This window comes from Aquarana catesbeiana, linkage group LG02, assembly GCF_042186555.1.
Source record: "Aquarana catesbeiana isolate 2022-GZ linkage group LG02, ASM4218655v1, whole genome shotgun sequence".
Classification (NCBI taxonomy): domain Eukaryota; kingdom Metazoa; phylum Chordata; class Amphibia; order Anura; family Ranidae; genus Aquarana; species Aquarana catesbeiana.
Window position 1 is genome coordinate 117141209 of NC_133325.1, and position 15709 is coordinate 117156917.

The window sequence follows — 15709 nt, forward strand, 5'->3', positions numbered from 1 at the left end:
AGCTGTGCAGAGTATGCAAGCATTGTAGTTTGATCTACAGGATTTGCACAATTGGCTCATGTTATATATATTTTTTTAATTGCAATGCACCAGGTCCAAAAGGTTGCCGTTTCCTTTCATTTGGCTTTTCATATAAAATTATAGTGACTCTTGGGGGGGGGCGCTTACTTACATTAGCCATGTTAACTGTATCAAACGCTTTTGCAAAACCCAAGTATACCATATCCACAGTCACTCCTTTATTGAAGCTTTTGCTTACTTCCTCATAAAAAGAAAGCCAATTTGTTGTTTGATAAATTTGGTCTTTAATGAATCCATGCTACTGTTTAAAACTTTTCTAGCAAAAGCTCTGTAGTTTTATCAGACTTTCAAGCATCTTCAACTATGGAAAGTCGAACTAACCAGCCTGTAGTTACTTGGTAAAGCCTTTTATCAAATATAGGCACCACATTGGCCTGGTGCCATTCTAGTGATGCTTAGCCAGTCTCTAAAAAGGGGACTAAAGAAATTAGGAAGCTGCCTGCCTCACATGTCCTAGGCAGAAAACAGCATTTGCGCCCCCTTGAACAATATGGCATCCACACATTTGTAGACAAAAATTGCACTCTAGTAGATAAGGAGTACCAATATGGTGCCTGCACATGTGCCCTCATGAAGCTAGATCAGGAATAAAGAACCAGATTCCCTGTTGCACAGTATCCTGAGGTGCCTGGCCAGTCACATGGAACCAGCCCTAATGGGGAGCTTCCCTGTATGCTTGGCATCACTGAGATATGGCTTAGGGGGTCCGCAAACCCAATCCACATGCTCCAGTACTTGCCTACTCAAAACACCTAATGGGGTCAGCATCTGACTCGCCACACCTTGGGCCATATTCCTAGGACAAACTTGGTCAGGCACCTCTCCTCCCTCGCCCGGTTAGAGGGTGTGGGTCTTAAAGGACTGGCAGGCAGGTGGACCACAGCCCTAACCCTGTGAGGCACCCAGCAGGTGGCATACACATGGCACTATGCCCTGCGTGTTGCCTGCTGCAACCTTACAGGCCTGCCCCACAGCTATCTTAGCTTTCTGGATCAGCGTCACTCCGCTCCATGCTGACACCCTCTGCCAGTGGCCTGGTGCAGCTTTCAGTCCTCCCTAAATAACCAACCGTCACTCATACAGAAAGATACATCCACCCAAAGACACTTGCAAAAAACTGAAGCGTGCATGATGGAAAGGGTTATATGAGGGAGTGTAAAAGCTATGTGTATGTGCCAGTGCATTATATGGTGCAGCATATAGCCATGCATTATTACTTGAAGACCTGTGTTCGGTACAATAAGACAAAAGATTCGATAAATATAAGCCAGAGTTGGACCACTTTGCCTTTGTCAGCAAACCAAGTGAAAATCCCCTAACAAATTGAATAACTTGGCTTGACCCCTTAATAAATGGCTGTTTTCCTGTGCAACAATGTAGGTATTTGAGTCTCCTGCCTCACAGAAGACCGTATACTCATTGTTTGGTTGATATGTTATTGCAACAGTTAAGGAGAGGTGTGGAGTGAGGCCTAGTCAAAGACAGAGCTACCATCTAGTTGCAAATCAGAAGTTCAACAATTACTTCAAACAGAGGGTAAGGGTCCATTCACATAGGCACCTTTTGTTCCGATCAACAGATGATCTGTCTGCTCAGAGTGGGGTGGATGACAGGTCCGTGACCACTCAGTATCTGCAGAGCAGACGACCCCGCTCTGCTCTTTGGGTGGCCAGGTGTAAACTGACTCCACTGTCGGTTTACACCCAGCTGCCTCCTAGCCAGCCCACCCAAATGAAAGGATGCAATCTTTTTAGTAGACCCGATGGAAGGCAGGTGTAAACGGACACAAGCCTGTGTACACCTGCTGGTCAATAGGAATGCATGGATCTTCCAATCAAGTCACACCCCCTCCTCCTCCCCAAAGAGAAAGGCAGACCTATACGAATCAACTGTGTGAAGGAGGGGCCCCTTCGGGTTCATTCACGCCAATGACAATGGGACTGCTCTGGAATAGCTGCCCACTGCAGTCCCACTGCCTCTGGGACAAACTCTTGTCTGTGTGCCCGGTTCACACCACTGTGTTGCGGTGGTATGCACGGCTTTCAGTGCAGCACAAAGCAGGCAAGTCACTGCCTCACACCGTGTGGCAGGCCAAGTGGACTTAAGGAGATGTCTGGGTGACATTTCAATAAAGTTTTTTTTTTAATGAAAAGTGTGATGAGCCATGATTGGTGCATCGGCAATTCCACCAGACCAAACACCAGGCTTTGTAAAAGCAGCTAGTGTAAATTGTCCCTAAAATGTGAAAAACATTCAAAATGGGTTGTACAAGTAAAAACAAATTGCACACATTCTCACCATGAACTCTTCTGAGACAGTAGGTCAGGTCATCCTTGTTGTTTACAGCTTTGTAGCATGATGTAATGTATCCAAAGTTGCTTGTCTTATGTATTCGGTTAGGAGGGGGCAGCGGTTCCAGTGGAAAAAGGCTGTGGTAGCTGTCAACCTCTGCAGGTACACCTATAAAAAAAAACCAACAAACACGTTTATATTTCTCCATAATTTTGACCTTTTCAAATAAAAACTCTGGTTACCACAGAGTAAGAATCTCAAAAACAGTAAAACCAAGGACTAGCTACACACACACACACACACACACACACGGGGGTCATAAAGAACAGCGCAGCCTAGGAATCCACCCCATCAAGCTAGTACCAGGAACCCAGCGCCAGCCTCTCCCCAGGCACCCCAATACCTGTACAAGAGTTGGAACCCAGGGAGGTCCTGTCTGGCTGAAGGAAACACATGAACCAGAGGGGGTCTATGGGCATAGGGGTGCCTTTTAAACTAACGTGGATCATGAGTTTCCTGTTTTGCCCCCCCCCCCCCCCCATCACATAGCAGTTCTGGATGAGGAAAGAAAAAAAAAAATTAAAAAAAAAAGGGGGGGGGGGCAATATTGCAGAGAAGTCGTAAATGGGGATTTTGTTTGCCCAGAAGTACACTTTAGGCTGAATTCTAACTTGAGCGCAACTCACGATCCAGCGTTTGCTCATAGTCCATTCACTTGAAATGTGCTGCCCTACATGTGACAAATGCCCCAAAGACACTACAACCTTTTTTTGAAGTAGAGTGCGTTTTTTCCCTGCGCTTAGAGTGCCATTAATCTCAATTTGCATTTATGAAATACACAGCAAAATGTACATTTATGTGCTCTGTCACATTACAGAAACGCCAGCATTGCAATTATTTACTCGAATTTGAGAATGTGACAAGCATAACAGATAATTGCTTTCTAATGCTTACAATTTTCAAAAGAAACAATACAAAATTAAATCCTCATGATAAAAAGGCCTCATGCACACTCGGCGTTTGCCCAGCTCTTACCACCTGGCAGGAGAAAAGCAGAATTAAAACACGTTTAAGCGCATCAAGTGCTTGAGTGTTTAATATTCTGGCCAATTAAATGAACCAAGCTGCCAAAATGCTGGTGCTCCTGAATGCGCTGGCAGGTGTTTTTTTCTGCCTCTAAATGCCTGTGTGCATGGACAAAGGGGCGCTTAGAGGCAGAAGGGAAAAAAAACCCACACAAACAAAAACACACCTCTAAAAGTAGCATTTAGAAAAAAAACACCTGTGGTCCATAAGGACTAAAAAATACGATAAACTTACCTGGCATATCTGCTTGATCAATCTGAGCCATTGTTATTAAGTGACGATTAACCAACTCCTAAAATGAAAAAAAAAAACTCCATGTAAACACTGGCTCCACAAATTTTTTCTCTACAAATATGCCAAAATGGTTTTCAACACGCTCAATATTTTTTCTGAAATCCGATGACCCGTAGCATAAAGGATGCAAAACACCAACCAAACAAATGTATTCCAGGGTTTGCTCGTCTTCAGCTGAGAGAACTTGCAATAATTTAAGTCTCAGAAATCTCTCATTAAAAAAAAGTCTTCATGTTCTAGCTTGATTGCCATGTCATATCATCTCACAAAAGTGAGTACACCCCTCACATTTTTTGTAAATATATTATGTCTTTTCATGTGACAACACTGAAGAAATGACACTTTGCTACAATGTAAAGTAGTGAGTTACAGCTTGTATAACGGTGTAAATTTGCTGTCCCCTCAAAATAACACAACTATTAATGTCTAAACTGCTGGCAACAAAAGTCAGCATCCCCCTAAGTGAAAATGTCCAATTGGGCACAAAGTGTCAATATTCTGTGGCCACCATTATTTTCCAGCACTGCCTTAACCCTCTTGGGCATGGAGTTCACCAGAGCTTGACAGGTTGCCGCTGGAGTCCTCTTCCACTCCTCCATGACAAAGCTGGTGGATGTTAGAGACCTTGCACTCCCTCCACCTTCCGTTTGAGGATGCCCCACAGATGCTCAATAGGGTTTAGGTCTGGAGACATGCTTGGCCAGTCCATCACCTTTACCCTCAGCTTCTTTAGCAAGGCAGTGGTAGTCTTGGAGGTGTGTTTGGGGTCGTTAAGTTGGAATACTGTCCTACGGCCCAGTATCCAAAGACAGGAGGAGATCATGCTCTGCTTCAGTATGTCACAGTACATGTTGGCATTCATGGTTCCCTCAATGAACTGTAGCTCCCAAGTGCTGGCAGCACTCATGCAGCCCCAGACAATGACACTTCCACCACCATGCTTGACCGTAGGCAAGACACTTGTCTTTGTACTCCTCACCTGGTTGCCGCCACACACTTGACACCATCTGAACCAAATAAGTAAGTTTCTTGGATTACTGGAACCATGTCCTGTGGTCTGATGAGACCATGTCCTTAGTCTGCTTGTCTTCAGCAAACAGTTTGCAGGCTTTGTGCATCATCTCCAGAAGAGGCTTCCTTCTGGGACGACAGCCATGCAGACCAATTTGATGCAGTGTGCAGCGTATGGTCCGAGCACCGACAGTCTGACCCCCCCCCCCACCCCTTCAACCTCTGCAGCAATGCAGGCAGTACTCATACATCTATTTCCCAAAGACAACCTCTGGATATGACGCCGAGCACATGCACTCAACTTCTTTGGTCGACCATGGCGAGGCCTGTTCTGAGTGGAACCTGTCCTGTTAAACCACTGTATGGTCTTGGCCACCGTGCTGCAGCTCAATTTCAGGGTCTTGGCAATCTTCTTATAGCCTAGTCCATCTTAAATGTAGAGCAAAAATTATTTTTTTCAGATCAGAGAGTTCTCTTCCATGAGGTGCCATGTTGAACTTCCAGAAACCAGTAAGAGAGAATGAGATAACACCAAATTTAAACACACCTGAGACCTTGTAACACTAACGAGTCACATGACACCAGGGAGGGGAAAAATGGCCAACTGGGGCAAATGTGGACATTTTCACTTAGGGGTGTACTCACTTGTTGCCAGCGGTTTAGACATTAACGGCTGTTATTTTGAGGGGACAGCAAATTTACACTGTTATACAAGCTGTACACTCACTACATTGTAGCAAAGCGTCATTTCTTCAGTGTTGTCACATGAAGATAAAATATTTACAAAAATGTGAGAGGGGTGTACTCACTTGTGAGATACTGTATATCCTTTATCATTGTAAAAACATTGACACTTCAATTTGTCCCAAAAGAAAAAAAACAAAAAAAAAAAAACAAAAAACAAAAAACAAAAAACAAACACCCTTCCAAGCTTTTCTTTCTAGAGAGGATCGCCATCACTCATCCAACAAGTCCAAACCTTGAGGGCTTGACGTGCGCCTACAGTCAGACTGCGGGTTGTAAGGCCGCCCCCACGAGAGCAAAAGAAAGCTTTAAATAAGGCCTCCAAACGTTTTTCTGAAGTATCCATAAACACTGGTATATTGTCTGCCAGAATCATGAGGGTCTTAAGATAGTAAAGTGCTGGATCTACAAGTAGGCTCTGCCTTGAAAATAGTCATCTGCAGCCACCCTGTCAACATACAAATGAACAGGTTGCAGCGCCAAATGACAACATCACAGGCTGTCACATGTGGACATTACAGGGACCTGGAAACCATAGGCAACAGATCTGGATAAGGTAGTCTTAGTCGCAGATCGGAAAAGTTGAGGAAAAATCAGCTAGAAGAAAATAATTTGAAGACTGCATAAACAATCACCCAGGACACTAGCAAAAAAAAAAAAAAAAAAAGATTGAGGCTACGCCTAGCTGGGAGGGTTATGCCTGGTGAGAGATTTTTTTTTCCAGTGCCAAGTCACCTGAAAGTTGCAGCATAACCTATTGTAATAAAGAATATACCCTGTGTTCTGGGATTTGCAAATCAAGTTTATTTTTATACAACTCTTTATTTGCACACTAAACTTTATAACAGGGCCGTCCAGCGCTCTGTAGCAATCGTAATCAGTGCAGCGATATTAGGGGCCACAACCAAAGCAGAGCACATTTCTCAGATTTTACCCTTTCCTGGCCACAGTAGCCAGGCTAGGACAAGCCCATGCATCACAGGGGAAATTGGTGAATAGATGTTAATCAAACTCTCACCACTCCAATTTAAAAAGGTGGTTTTGGACACCTGACTCACGGGCATGAGCACTTCTGGGAAGCGTAGAAGTGATTGGCCATTCAAATCACTTCTACAAAGTGGAAGGAAAGGAGAGAACCCAAATGTAAACTCTTGGCTGCAATAAAAAGGGTTAAATTGAACCCATTCGATATAGTACCACAAAAACGATTTACAGATAAAGGTCTTCTGGCATGGATGAAAGTATGTTCCTGAATAGAAAACTGCTTGCAGGAGCGTGTCCAGAGGGTAGTGATTAATGGCATTTTCTGAATGGTTTGGAATTGTGAGCTGTGTGCCCCAGGGCTGTGTTTGCTGATTATACAAGACCAAGAAGGGCAATAAACTTCACAGCAGGATATAGCAACTTTACAAGAAAGCCTAGTTAAAACAGAGTGGTGGCCAGCTATATGGCAGATGAGGTTCAATGTATGAAAATAATGCAGTTGGGAGCTTAAAATATAGATGCAAGTTACACGTCAAAGGGAGAACCTCTGGGGGAACATAGAATGGATAAAGATCTGGGGGTTCTAGTAGCTGACAGGCTAAGAAATGTTATGCAATGCCAAGCTGTAGCAGACTATGGGGCCACACAAGGAAGCTGGGATGAGAAACTGTTCAATATTCAGTGTAAGGGGTTCTTTACAGTTAGGGCAGTAAAATGAAAAAAAAAAAAAAAAAAAAACGTGCTTCAACAAGTTAATGGTTTTTTGTTTACTGCATGCTTGTGTTGGTTCCGATTCACAAGTTGACACATCCAGGCCAACAGCATTTCAGAAAGAGGCAAGCAATGCCAGCTCCCATATTTCTGAAAAGGTGAACCTTCAAGCCCAACTTGGGACTCAGACCCCCAACCATCCCACTTTCCCTAAAACGTGCTAAAAACTAGACAGACCTAGTAAACTGAGCTAATGTGCATGTCCTGAGCTGTAATAATTCTTGTGGCATTAGTGCAAGCACTATTTTCATCTCCATTCCTTTGAGCAGTAGCAAATTTGTATTTCTTGGTACACAGCAAGTCTTTGCTGCAATAGGAAAAAAAATAAATGCAAATAGCCGAGGTCAGCGAAAAGGGGGTGAAGGAACATTACCATCATATAATATAATTAAAAAAAAATAAAAATAGATAAACACACACCTCAAAAGCAATTACATGAAGATAAGATCTTTGACCATACCTGCCTGAGTTCATCAGCCATGAAGAAGGACGGTGCATTTGCTTTTGGCTGCATGTAAGCCACATGAGGAGCAGCAGGAGGGTAAATGTGATAATTTGGGAACACCTTTTTGTAAGGGAACAAAGAAAGGTGTTAATGCTAAAAACATAAAACAACCTTTAAAGGCTCATTCACACTGGAAAGGTACAACAGTTTTAATATGCATTTTAGAATATTAATTTAAAAAATGACTGCGCTGTCCCAAATGCTGTGATAAAAGTTGTAAATATACATCAATATCACACACACAATTTTTCTGCAAAATACACAACCAATTTCCAATATCAAGACGCGCTATATTTTCATAAAGGGAGTCCGTGCTGTGAAATTGAAATACTTAAACCTTTCTAGAGCGAATATAAAATTGATCAAATTGCACACTGTAAACAGTCCACTCAAATTGCTAGTAGATCTCCACTGTGAAAACACCACACAATGCACACAGAAATGATGATGAGAGAAAAAGATCTGCCTTCCACCTTCACACACTGCCGCTTACAACTCCTGTTGATCTTATAGGAGATTACAAGCGCTTCTGGCTTAAAGCGGAGGTCCACCAAATTTTTTTTTTTTTAAAGTCAGCAGCTACAAATACTGCAGCTGCTAACTTTTAAAATAAGGACACTTACCTGTCCAGAGCGCCCGCGATGTCGGCACCCGAAGCCGATCTGTCACGCGGCTCTCGAGTGCTGCCATCTTCGGTAAGGGAATCAGGACGTGAAGCCTTGCAGCTTCACATCCCGATTCCCTACTGCACCTGCGCAAGTCATGCTGCGCAATCCAGATGGTCCCTGCTGTCTCTGGGATCTGTGCGTTTATACAGGTATCTGCACCCCCCTGAAAGGTGCCAAATGTGACACCGGAGGGGGGGGGGGTTCCAAAAAGCAGAGATTTTTGTGTGAACCTCTGCTTTAATACCCAGCATCTTCACAGGAGTGGTAACTCTTACAGGTATGTTTTGCCGGATGTTTCCCATAAAAAAGTGATAAAAGCTTCCATAGCGTAAAATTATAGGGTGTGTTATTTAATTAGAGTAAAAAAGTATTGCACTTACATTAAAAGCATAACATGCAGTATAGAACCGGCCGGCTCTCAATTGCAACCCGTGGTTCCGGGATTTGCGTGCATTGCAGTGAGGGGGGGGGGAGCGACGTGCTGACGTCACCGCGATGCACGCAAATCCCAGAACCACGGGTACCCTACGATTTTACGCTATGGAAGCTTTTATCACTCTTATGGGAAACATCCGGCAAAACATACCTGTAACAGGAGTTACAATTCCTGTGAAGACGCTGGGATCTTGGCTGTATGCAATAAAAAGGCTCGGGCTGGGTATTAAGCCAGAAGCGCTTGTGATAAAAAGATCAACATTCCCCGGTGCATTGTGTGTTTCCGCAGTGGAGATCTACTAGAAATTTGAGTGGACTGTTTACAATGTGCACTTTAATTTTATATTCACTTTAGAAAGGCTGAAGTATTTCAATTCACAGCACGGACTCACTTTATGAAAATATAGTGCGACTTGATATTGGTAATTTTAAAATATGTCTTGTAGTGCGATTTTGACCCCAGAGAAAAATGGGTTTCCTTCCATTACAGAAAACTGCAGAGAAATAAACTGCAACACATGATCTGAACAAGTTTAAGTACAAAAGTTAAAACCGATTTAGATTTTTTTTGTAAAATTTATGAATACCCAAGTTGCACCTTTTCATTTGTGCTCTGAGGCCACACATTAGAGATAGCAGTTCTGGAACAAGTGGTGGCAGGGTTTTATTCTTTCCATACAAGAATGCAGAATTACACACCACATGTGCAGCTGTCCCTTTACCCAATCTGACCACAATTACATACATTGTATAGTACCACGGGTGCATACTGGTCATCTTATGACAAGCTTTGATTGCTTTCTGACTTGCACAATGCAAAAAAGATAAATACTGACATAGGCTATCCATCACTTCCAGGTGTGTTAAGGAGTGCCCTCTACTAGTCACTGTGGTTCTTCCCGCTGGCCACCAAGTCCAGATAGCGATGTACCAACATTGCAGCCAGCAAAATAAAACCATGGCACCCCAGAAGGGGACACAGCAGTGGTGCCGCTAGCTCTCATATAGAGCCCTGGAGAGAAGTATTCATTTTTTTCTATTATAGGGTGCAGATGCCTCAAGTTTTAATATTTGGGCGGCTGCTGTGGAATAGTAGCAAAAGGAAGACAGCTCCACAGGAGAAGATGGCACCGGAAGATTACAGCTCCGGGCTTTTTTTTTTAATAAAGGGACTTCAAAAACCAGCTCTTATAGTTTAACATGTCATGTTTTGGTGAATTCACATTAGTGGGGGATTTGGGGGGCACCCCCTTGTTATTTGGGGGGGGGGGGGCTTCCAGATTCCAATAAGCACCCCACCAGCAGATCCCGACAACCACTGGCCAGGGTTGTCGGGAAAAGGCCCTTGTCCTCATCAACATGGGGGCAGGGTACTTTAGGGTGGGGGGGCAGAGCTTTCCTGCCCCAAAGAACCCGCCCCCCCACTTTGAGGGCATGTGGCCTGGTTTGGGGGGGGGGGGGGGCGTTTGCTCATCCCCTACCTTTCCTGACCTGCTCGGATAAGGGTCTGGATTTTGCAGGGGCCTCAAGCCATAAAAAAAAAAAAAAAAAAAAAAAAACACTATCTATACACACACACACACGCATATGGGGTGAGGGGAACCCTACACCGTTTTTTGCACTCCCCGCAGGTTTAAAAAAACACAAAACGTGCCTGAAAAACGCATCAAGCGCAGCTGCATAGATGTGAACCAAGACTTACACAAGTTGCTGCAGCCTGCAGGGGATGGAGTGAGATTTGCCTGCCAGGATCCTAAACAGCTTGTGTAGATAGTGAGAAGTAAATAGAAAAAAAAAGTAAAGTGGTTGTAAAGGCAGGTTTTTTTATCTTAATGCATTCAATGCATTAAGATAAAAAGTAAACTGTGTCCAGCAGCCACCCTATACTTACCTGAGCCCCATCTCCATCCAGTGATGTTGTACGAGAGACTGAGCTGTCCGGACACTCCCTTATTGGCTGAGATGAAGCGAAGCGCCATTGGCCCCCCACTGCTATCAAAGTCAGTGAGCCAATGGGGTGGGGGGTGGTGTTCCGGGCCACAGCTCAGTGTCTGAATGGACATGGGGAGCTGCGGCTCGGGTGCCCCCATAGCAAACTGCTTGCTGTGGGGGCGCTCAACAGGAGGGAGGGGCCAGGAGAGCCAAAGAGGGACCCGAGAATAGGAGCATCTGGGCTGCTCTGTGCAAGACCACTGCACAGAGCAAGTATGACAGGTTTTTTTTTTCTTCCGCTGACATCCGTCGCTCCATAGGCTAATATGGAGCGCCCCTTCAGGTCTGCCGTCAAAACTGACAGACGGACCTGAACGGTCCGACCGTGTGAAAGGGGCCTTAGGGCCAGTTCACATCAAGAATCACAGGAACAAGCTGCGCAACGCATAACGCAGTCTGGTGTGAACTTGCCCTTACGGACAAGCAAACTTATAGCAAAATGTTACCTGACAATTTAAAGACAAGATGAAAAAAAACATGTATCTGAAATAATTTTTCCTCTGCACATACCATTCCGGTGAGTGGTGCTGGAGTGGTGTCTGTGTAGAAATAGGTGGTTCCCCCAACAGTCTCCTTCTGGATAACCTGTCCTGCAGATGGGGGCTGGGAAACGGAGTTAGTAACTGGTGTTGAGGCACTAGTCGGCACCATGTAAGTAGCTGGGTTGGGTGTGTGACTTCGCCGTCGAGGGGCAGGAGAAGTGTGTGGTGTGATTTTAGGGGAATGGAGAGGGGAAGACCCAGCAGACAGCGACATCCCTAAAAAAACGACAAAGACATGGCTAGAGTCAGCGACACCGTAAACTGGAGTCCCAGTAAATTAAAATCCTTCACAGTATAAAATATCAAAAAATAAAGTGATTAACAAAAATACATATAGACCTACTGTATGCTTTTGGGTTTTAAATGCATTAGACGATGAAACTTAACACTGTTCTTCAAAATAAAATTATCTAAAATATTCTAGTGTGGTTCAGACGAATGTTTAGTGTTTTCTCAAAAGTGCATTATGTGAAAGTGAATTGAATGCATGTAATAGTTGCAAAAAAGTGGCCAGAAATTGTCAAAACAAATATATTTAGCTGTATGTAGCACATTTAGTGTATTACACATAGTTGCAAACTGTCATTAAAGAGCAAATAATGTATGCAATACAATAGAAGGATGATTTGTGCTGGGAAACCGAACATAAAAGATGGTGTAAAAAAACACCCTCTCTAAAACACCTCGCCGAGTCAAGAAAAACCCCACATACTCTCATAATTTGCACAATTAGCATAGAAAACCTAAATAATGAAAACCATTTCACTCACAACTAGTGGAAACTTCCAGTGCTTGCCATTACAGATGGAACCGAAAGGACAGTTTTAGGGCATGACACTAAAAGCCTGCCATAACTGCTATGTGCAAAAACACATATAGAAATAGCTCTCATGGGACTATGACACAGCTGGGTTTACAGGCACATCTGGCCAGACTTATTGCACATCCTTTAAAGCTGAACACACACAAATTAACAATTATATTTATATGTAAAGCTGGCCATAGACAGATTGAAATTTCGGCTGGTTCATCAGGTACTGGCAAAATTTAATTTTCGTAGAACATTTTGGTGCAAGAAGCCGACGTTTATTTTAAGCAATTCCAGATTAATTGTGAACATGCAGTATAGGAGCTAGCAGGTTCAAACCTGTCAAGTGCTTGATAAAACACATGACAAACATGAAAACAAATGCCCATGTAAACTAGGCCTTTCAAACATCTTGGAAGAGTTTTGGGACCTTTACAGAAATGAAAAACTCAGATCAAAATTATAACATTCAAACCAAGTAGTTTCTGCAGTCAACTCCTGGTCCAGCAACGGCGCATCCACCCGCACTGGAAACCGCTGCTCTAAGGGTGTCACTGCCACCAGATCAAGTGTAATGGACAGGCAGCGCCTGCTGCATAGTTTGCCAAATACTGGAGAATCAAATAGGAGGGAGACCACACTAGCGCTGAATTACTCTGCTCCTACCGCATTCTAGAGCAATGCTTCAGCTACGGTTGCCATGTTGATAAGCAAACAGTAGCTGCAGCATCGCTCTGGAATGCTTTTCTATAGGATGGATGGGCAGAGTGATAATCTGGCAAACTATGCAGTGGGTGCTGCCTGTCCATTACACTTGAACCGGCAGGAGTAACACCGTAGAGCAGAGGCACCCGGTGCCAGCAGCACCCTCGGTGGAGTGCTGTGGGGTCTCCCTCCTAGTCCTGCCCAGTAGCCAAACAGCCCATAACTTTTCCGAGTGAGGCATCCCAGCTGCAGTACAATTATATGGGAGAGCCTTCCTGGAACTGAAAGGCATTTATTAGGACAAGGAGAGGGGTTTGCGTGCAGAAGGCCCTGGACTGGGAAGGTAGGGTTGGAATGGCAAAGGATTGGGGGAGTGTGGTGGAGATGAGGCCCTGGACTAGAAAAGGATTTGTGCGAAAAAGACCAACTTAGGAGAGGGGGAGTGCAGGGGAGGCCCTGGGACTAGGAGGGGAGTACACCAGAGGCCCTAAACTTGAAAAGGGGGGTTGGTGAGGCAAGGGACCTGGATTTGGAGGACAGAGTGCAGCAGAGGCTCTGAATTGGGGGGGGGGCTGGAGGAGGCCTTGGATTAAGAGGGGAAGGGGTGCAGAGGAGGCCCTGACTAGAAAATGGTGGTAGGTATGGCAAAGGCCCCTGGATGGGGGGGGGGGGGGTCAAGGGAGATACTGGACTAGGTGTGTGGGTGCCTGAAGGTCCCAGAGGATGTATGGAGGTCCTGGACTAGGACAGCAGATGTCTGGAGTCCCTGGACTATGAGAGGGGGATTGTGGAGCACCAACTTCTATAGGTGAAGCTCTGGTGGCTGCAGATGCAGCAAAAAGTGGCCCAGCATACAGGACCTGTCTCAGCACCTGTCTGAATGAGCCCTTAGGGGAATTGATCTAAACTAGAACTGACAAATCGGAGCAGCTGTGCATGGCACCCAATCAGCTCATTTTCAAAATCTAAGCAAGCTGAAGTTGGAAGCTGATTGGTTGCCATGTACAGCTGTGATTCTGACTGCACCAGTTGATAAATTCCCCTCACTGCATTTTACATTTCTTACTCCTGACGACTGCATTATAAGTACAGCACATTCTTTGTTAAAGTGGTTGTAAAGGCTCAACCCTCATGCATTCTATACTTGAAGGTTAAAAACCTGTGTGCAGCAGCTCCCCCAGCCCCACCTAATACTTGTTTGAACCCCCCCCCCCGTCTTGATCCAGTGATGTCCACGTGCCTCGACTCTCCAGGGACTTGCACTCCTGATGGGCTTTTGGCATCAGTGGGAGCCATTGACTCCCGCTGCCATCACAGCCCATGAGCCAATCAGGAGACTGAGGGGGGCCGGGGTGTGCCACGGCTCCATGTGTGAATGAACACAGCCATGGCTTGGGAGTGCACCTGCTTGAGTGCCTCCATAGAAAGCTGCTTGCTGTGGGGGAAACCTGGCATAATGGAGGGGCCAGGAGCACCGGCGAGGGACTTCTCTGTGCAAAACATTACACAGAGCAGGCAAGTATAACATGTTTGTCATTTTAAAAAAAAAAAAATTACTTCAATATCACTTTAACCACCTCAGTCCCAGAAGGATTTACCCCCTTAATGACAAACCATTTTTTGCAACACAGCACTGTCGCTTTAACTGACAGTTGCACGGTTGAGCGACGTTGTACTCAAGCAAAAGTTGATATATTTTTTCCCACAAATATCGCTTTTTGGTGGCATTTGATCACCTCTGCGGTTTTTATTTTTTGCGCTATAAAAACGAAAAAAAACACGACAATTTTTGGGAAAAAAAAAAAAAGCACCAATGTATAAACACTGGCAGGAAAGTGGTTAACACTAGGGAGTGATCAAAGGGTTAACTGTTGCCTGGGTGTGTTCTAACAGTTTTGGGGCTGGGCTCACTGGAACACAGATCACTGGGAACAGTAGATCTCCATGAGGTCTCCTGACAGAACAGGGATCCACCTTTACATAAACAGATCCTAGTTCTGCCTCTACTGCGATTGCGGGCCGCCAAGGGACAGTCCTCAGGACCCGCTCACGTCCAGTGGCACATTGCACGGTTTGCGCAATCGAGTACATACATAGGTCGGCAAGTGGTTAAGGATATGTAATAGAACAGTTTTATTTTAATAAGATAAGTGTACAAAGGTTTGTACTGTGTTATATACTCACTTGTGAGTGTTATTAAAGCATATGACCCTTTAAGCTCCTCCCACTGTTGATGCAAACTGCAAAAAAAAAAAAAAAAAAAAAAGCCTGGGTGCTAGCTACACCGCTGCAACTGCTCACCACCAGAAGCTGAGCACCTCTCCAAATAAGATCCCAATGCATACTTTTGCTAGCTTTACAATTACGAAAAACAGTGTGCCATAGAAAACATTTCATAATGAAAGAATGAATTTTAAGAGGCACCACAGGGCATCTGCACAAGGCTGGATAGAAACCACAAATCTGAATCACACAGTTGGTTATATGCATACTTTTTTCCTGTACAGGTCACAATGTCAAAATTCCAACTTTTTTTTTTTATTTTTATTTTATTTATTTATTTTTTTTTTAATAGGGGCATTGTATTAATGTGTTGCATAAAAACTCAGATATTCTGCATTTTTATGCAGCACACCTTTATGGTATGAACAGGGCACATAGATAATTGTTTTTGCGGTGTACTGTAATCGAAAAACTCAAAAAGCTCAAAAACATTCAAAAAGGGTTAAAAAAAATTGAATGCTTGGGATTAGGACAAAAAAGGATGGGAACCTTGTGTTGCTTTACTAAA

The 15709-nt window shown here is 44.2% G+C and overlaps 1 protein-coding gene across 1 annotated transcript in view; it reads right to left on the bottom strand.

The window, feature by feature from the left end:
* The window catches only part of PAN3 (poly(A) specific ribonuclease subunit PAN3), a 105211-nt gene that overhangs the window by 24178 nt on the left and 65324 nt on the right, over positions 1 to 15709 (bottom strand). The window contains exons 6-9 of the mRNA XM_073613378.1: positions 11374 to 11621; positions 7724 to 7828; positions 3694 to 3751; positions 2380 to 2541 (exon numbers count right to left, since the gene is read on the bottom strand). Coding sequence (XP_073469479.1) covers positions 2380 to 2541; positions 3694 to 3751; positions 7724 to 7828; positions 11374 to 11621 — 573 coding nt within the window. The remainder of the gene's footprint in view (positions 1 to 2379; positions 2542 to 3693; positions 3752 to 7723; positions 7829 to 11373; positions 11622 to 15709) is intronic.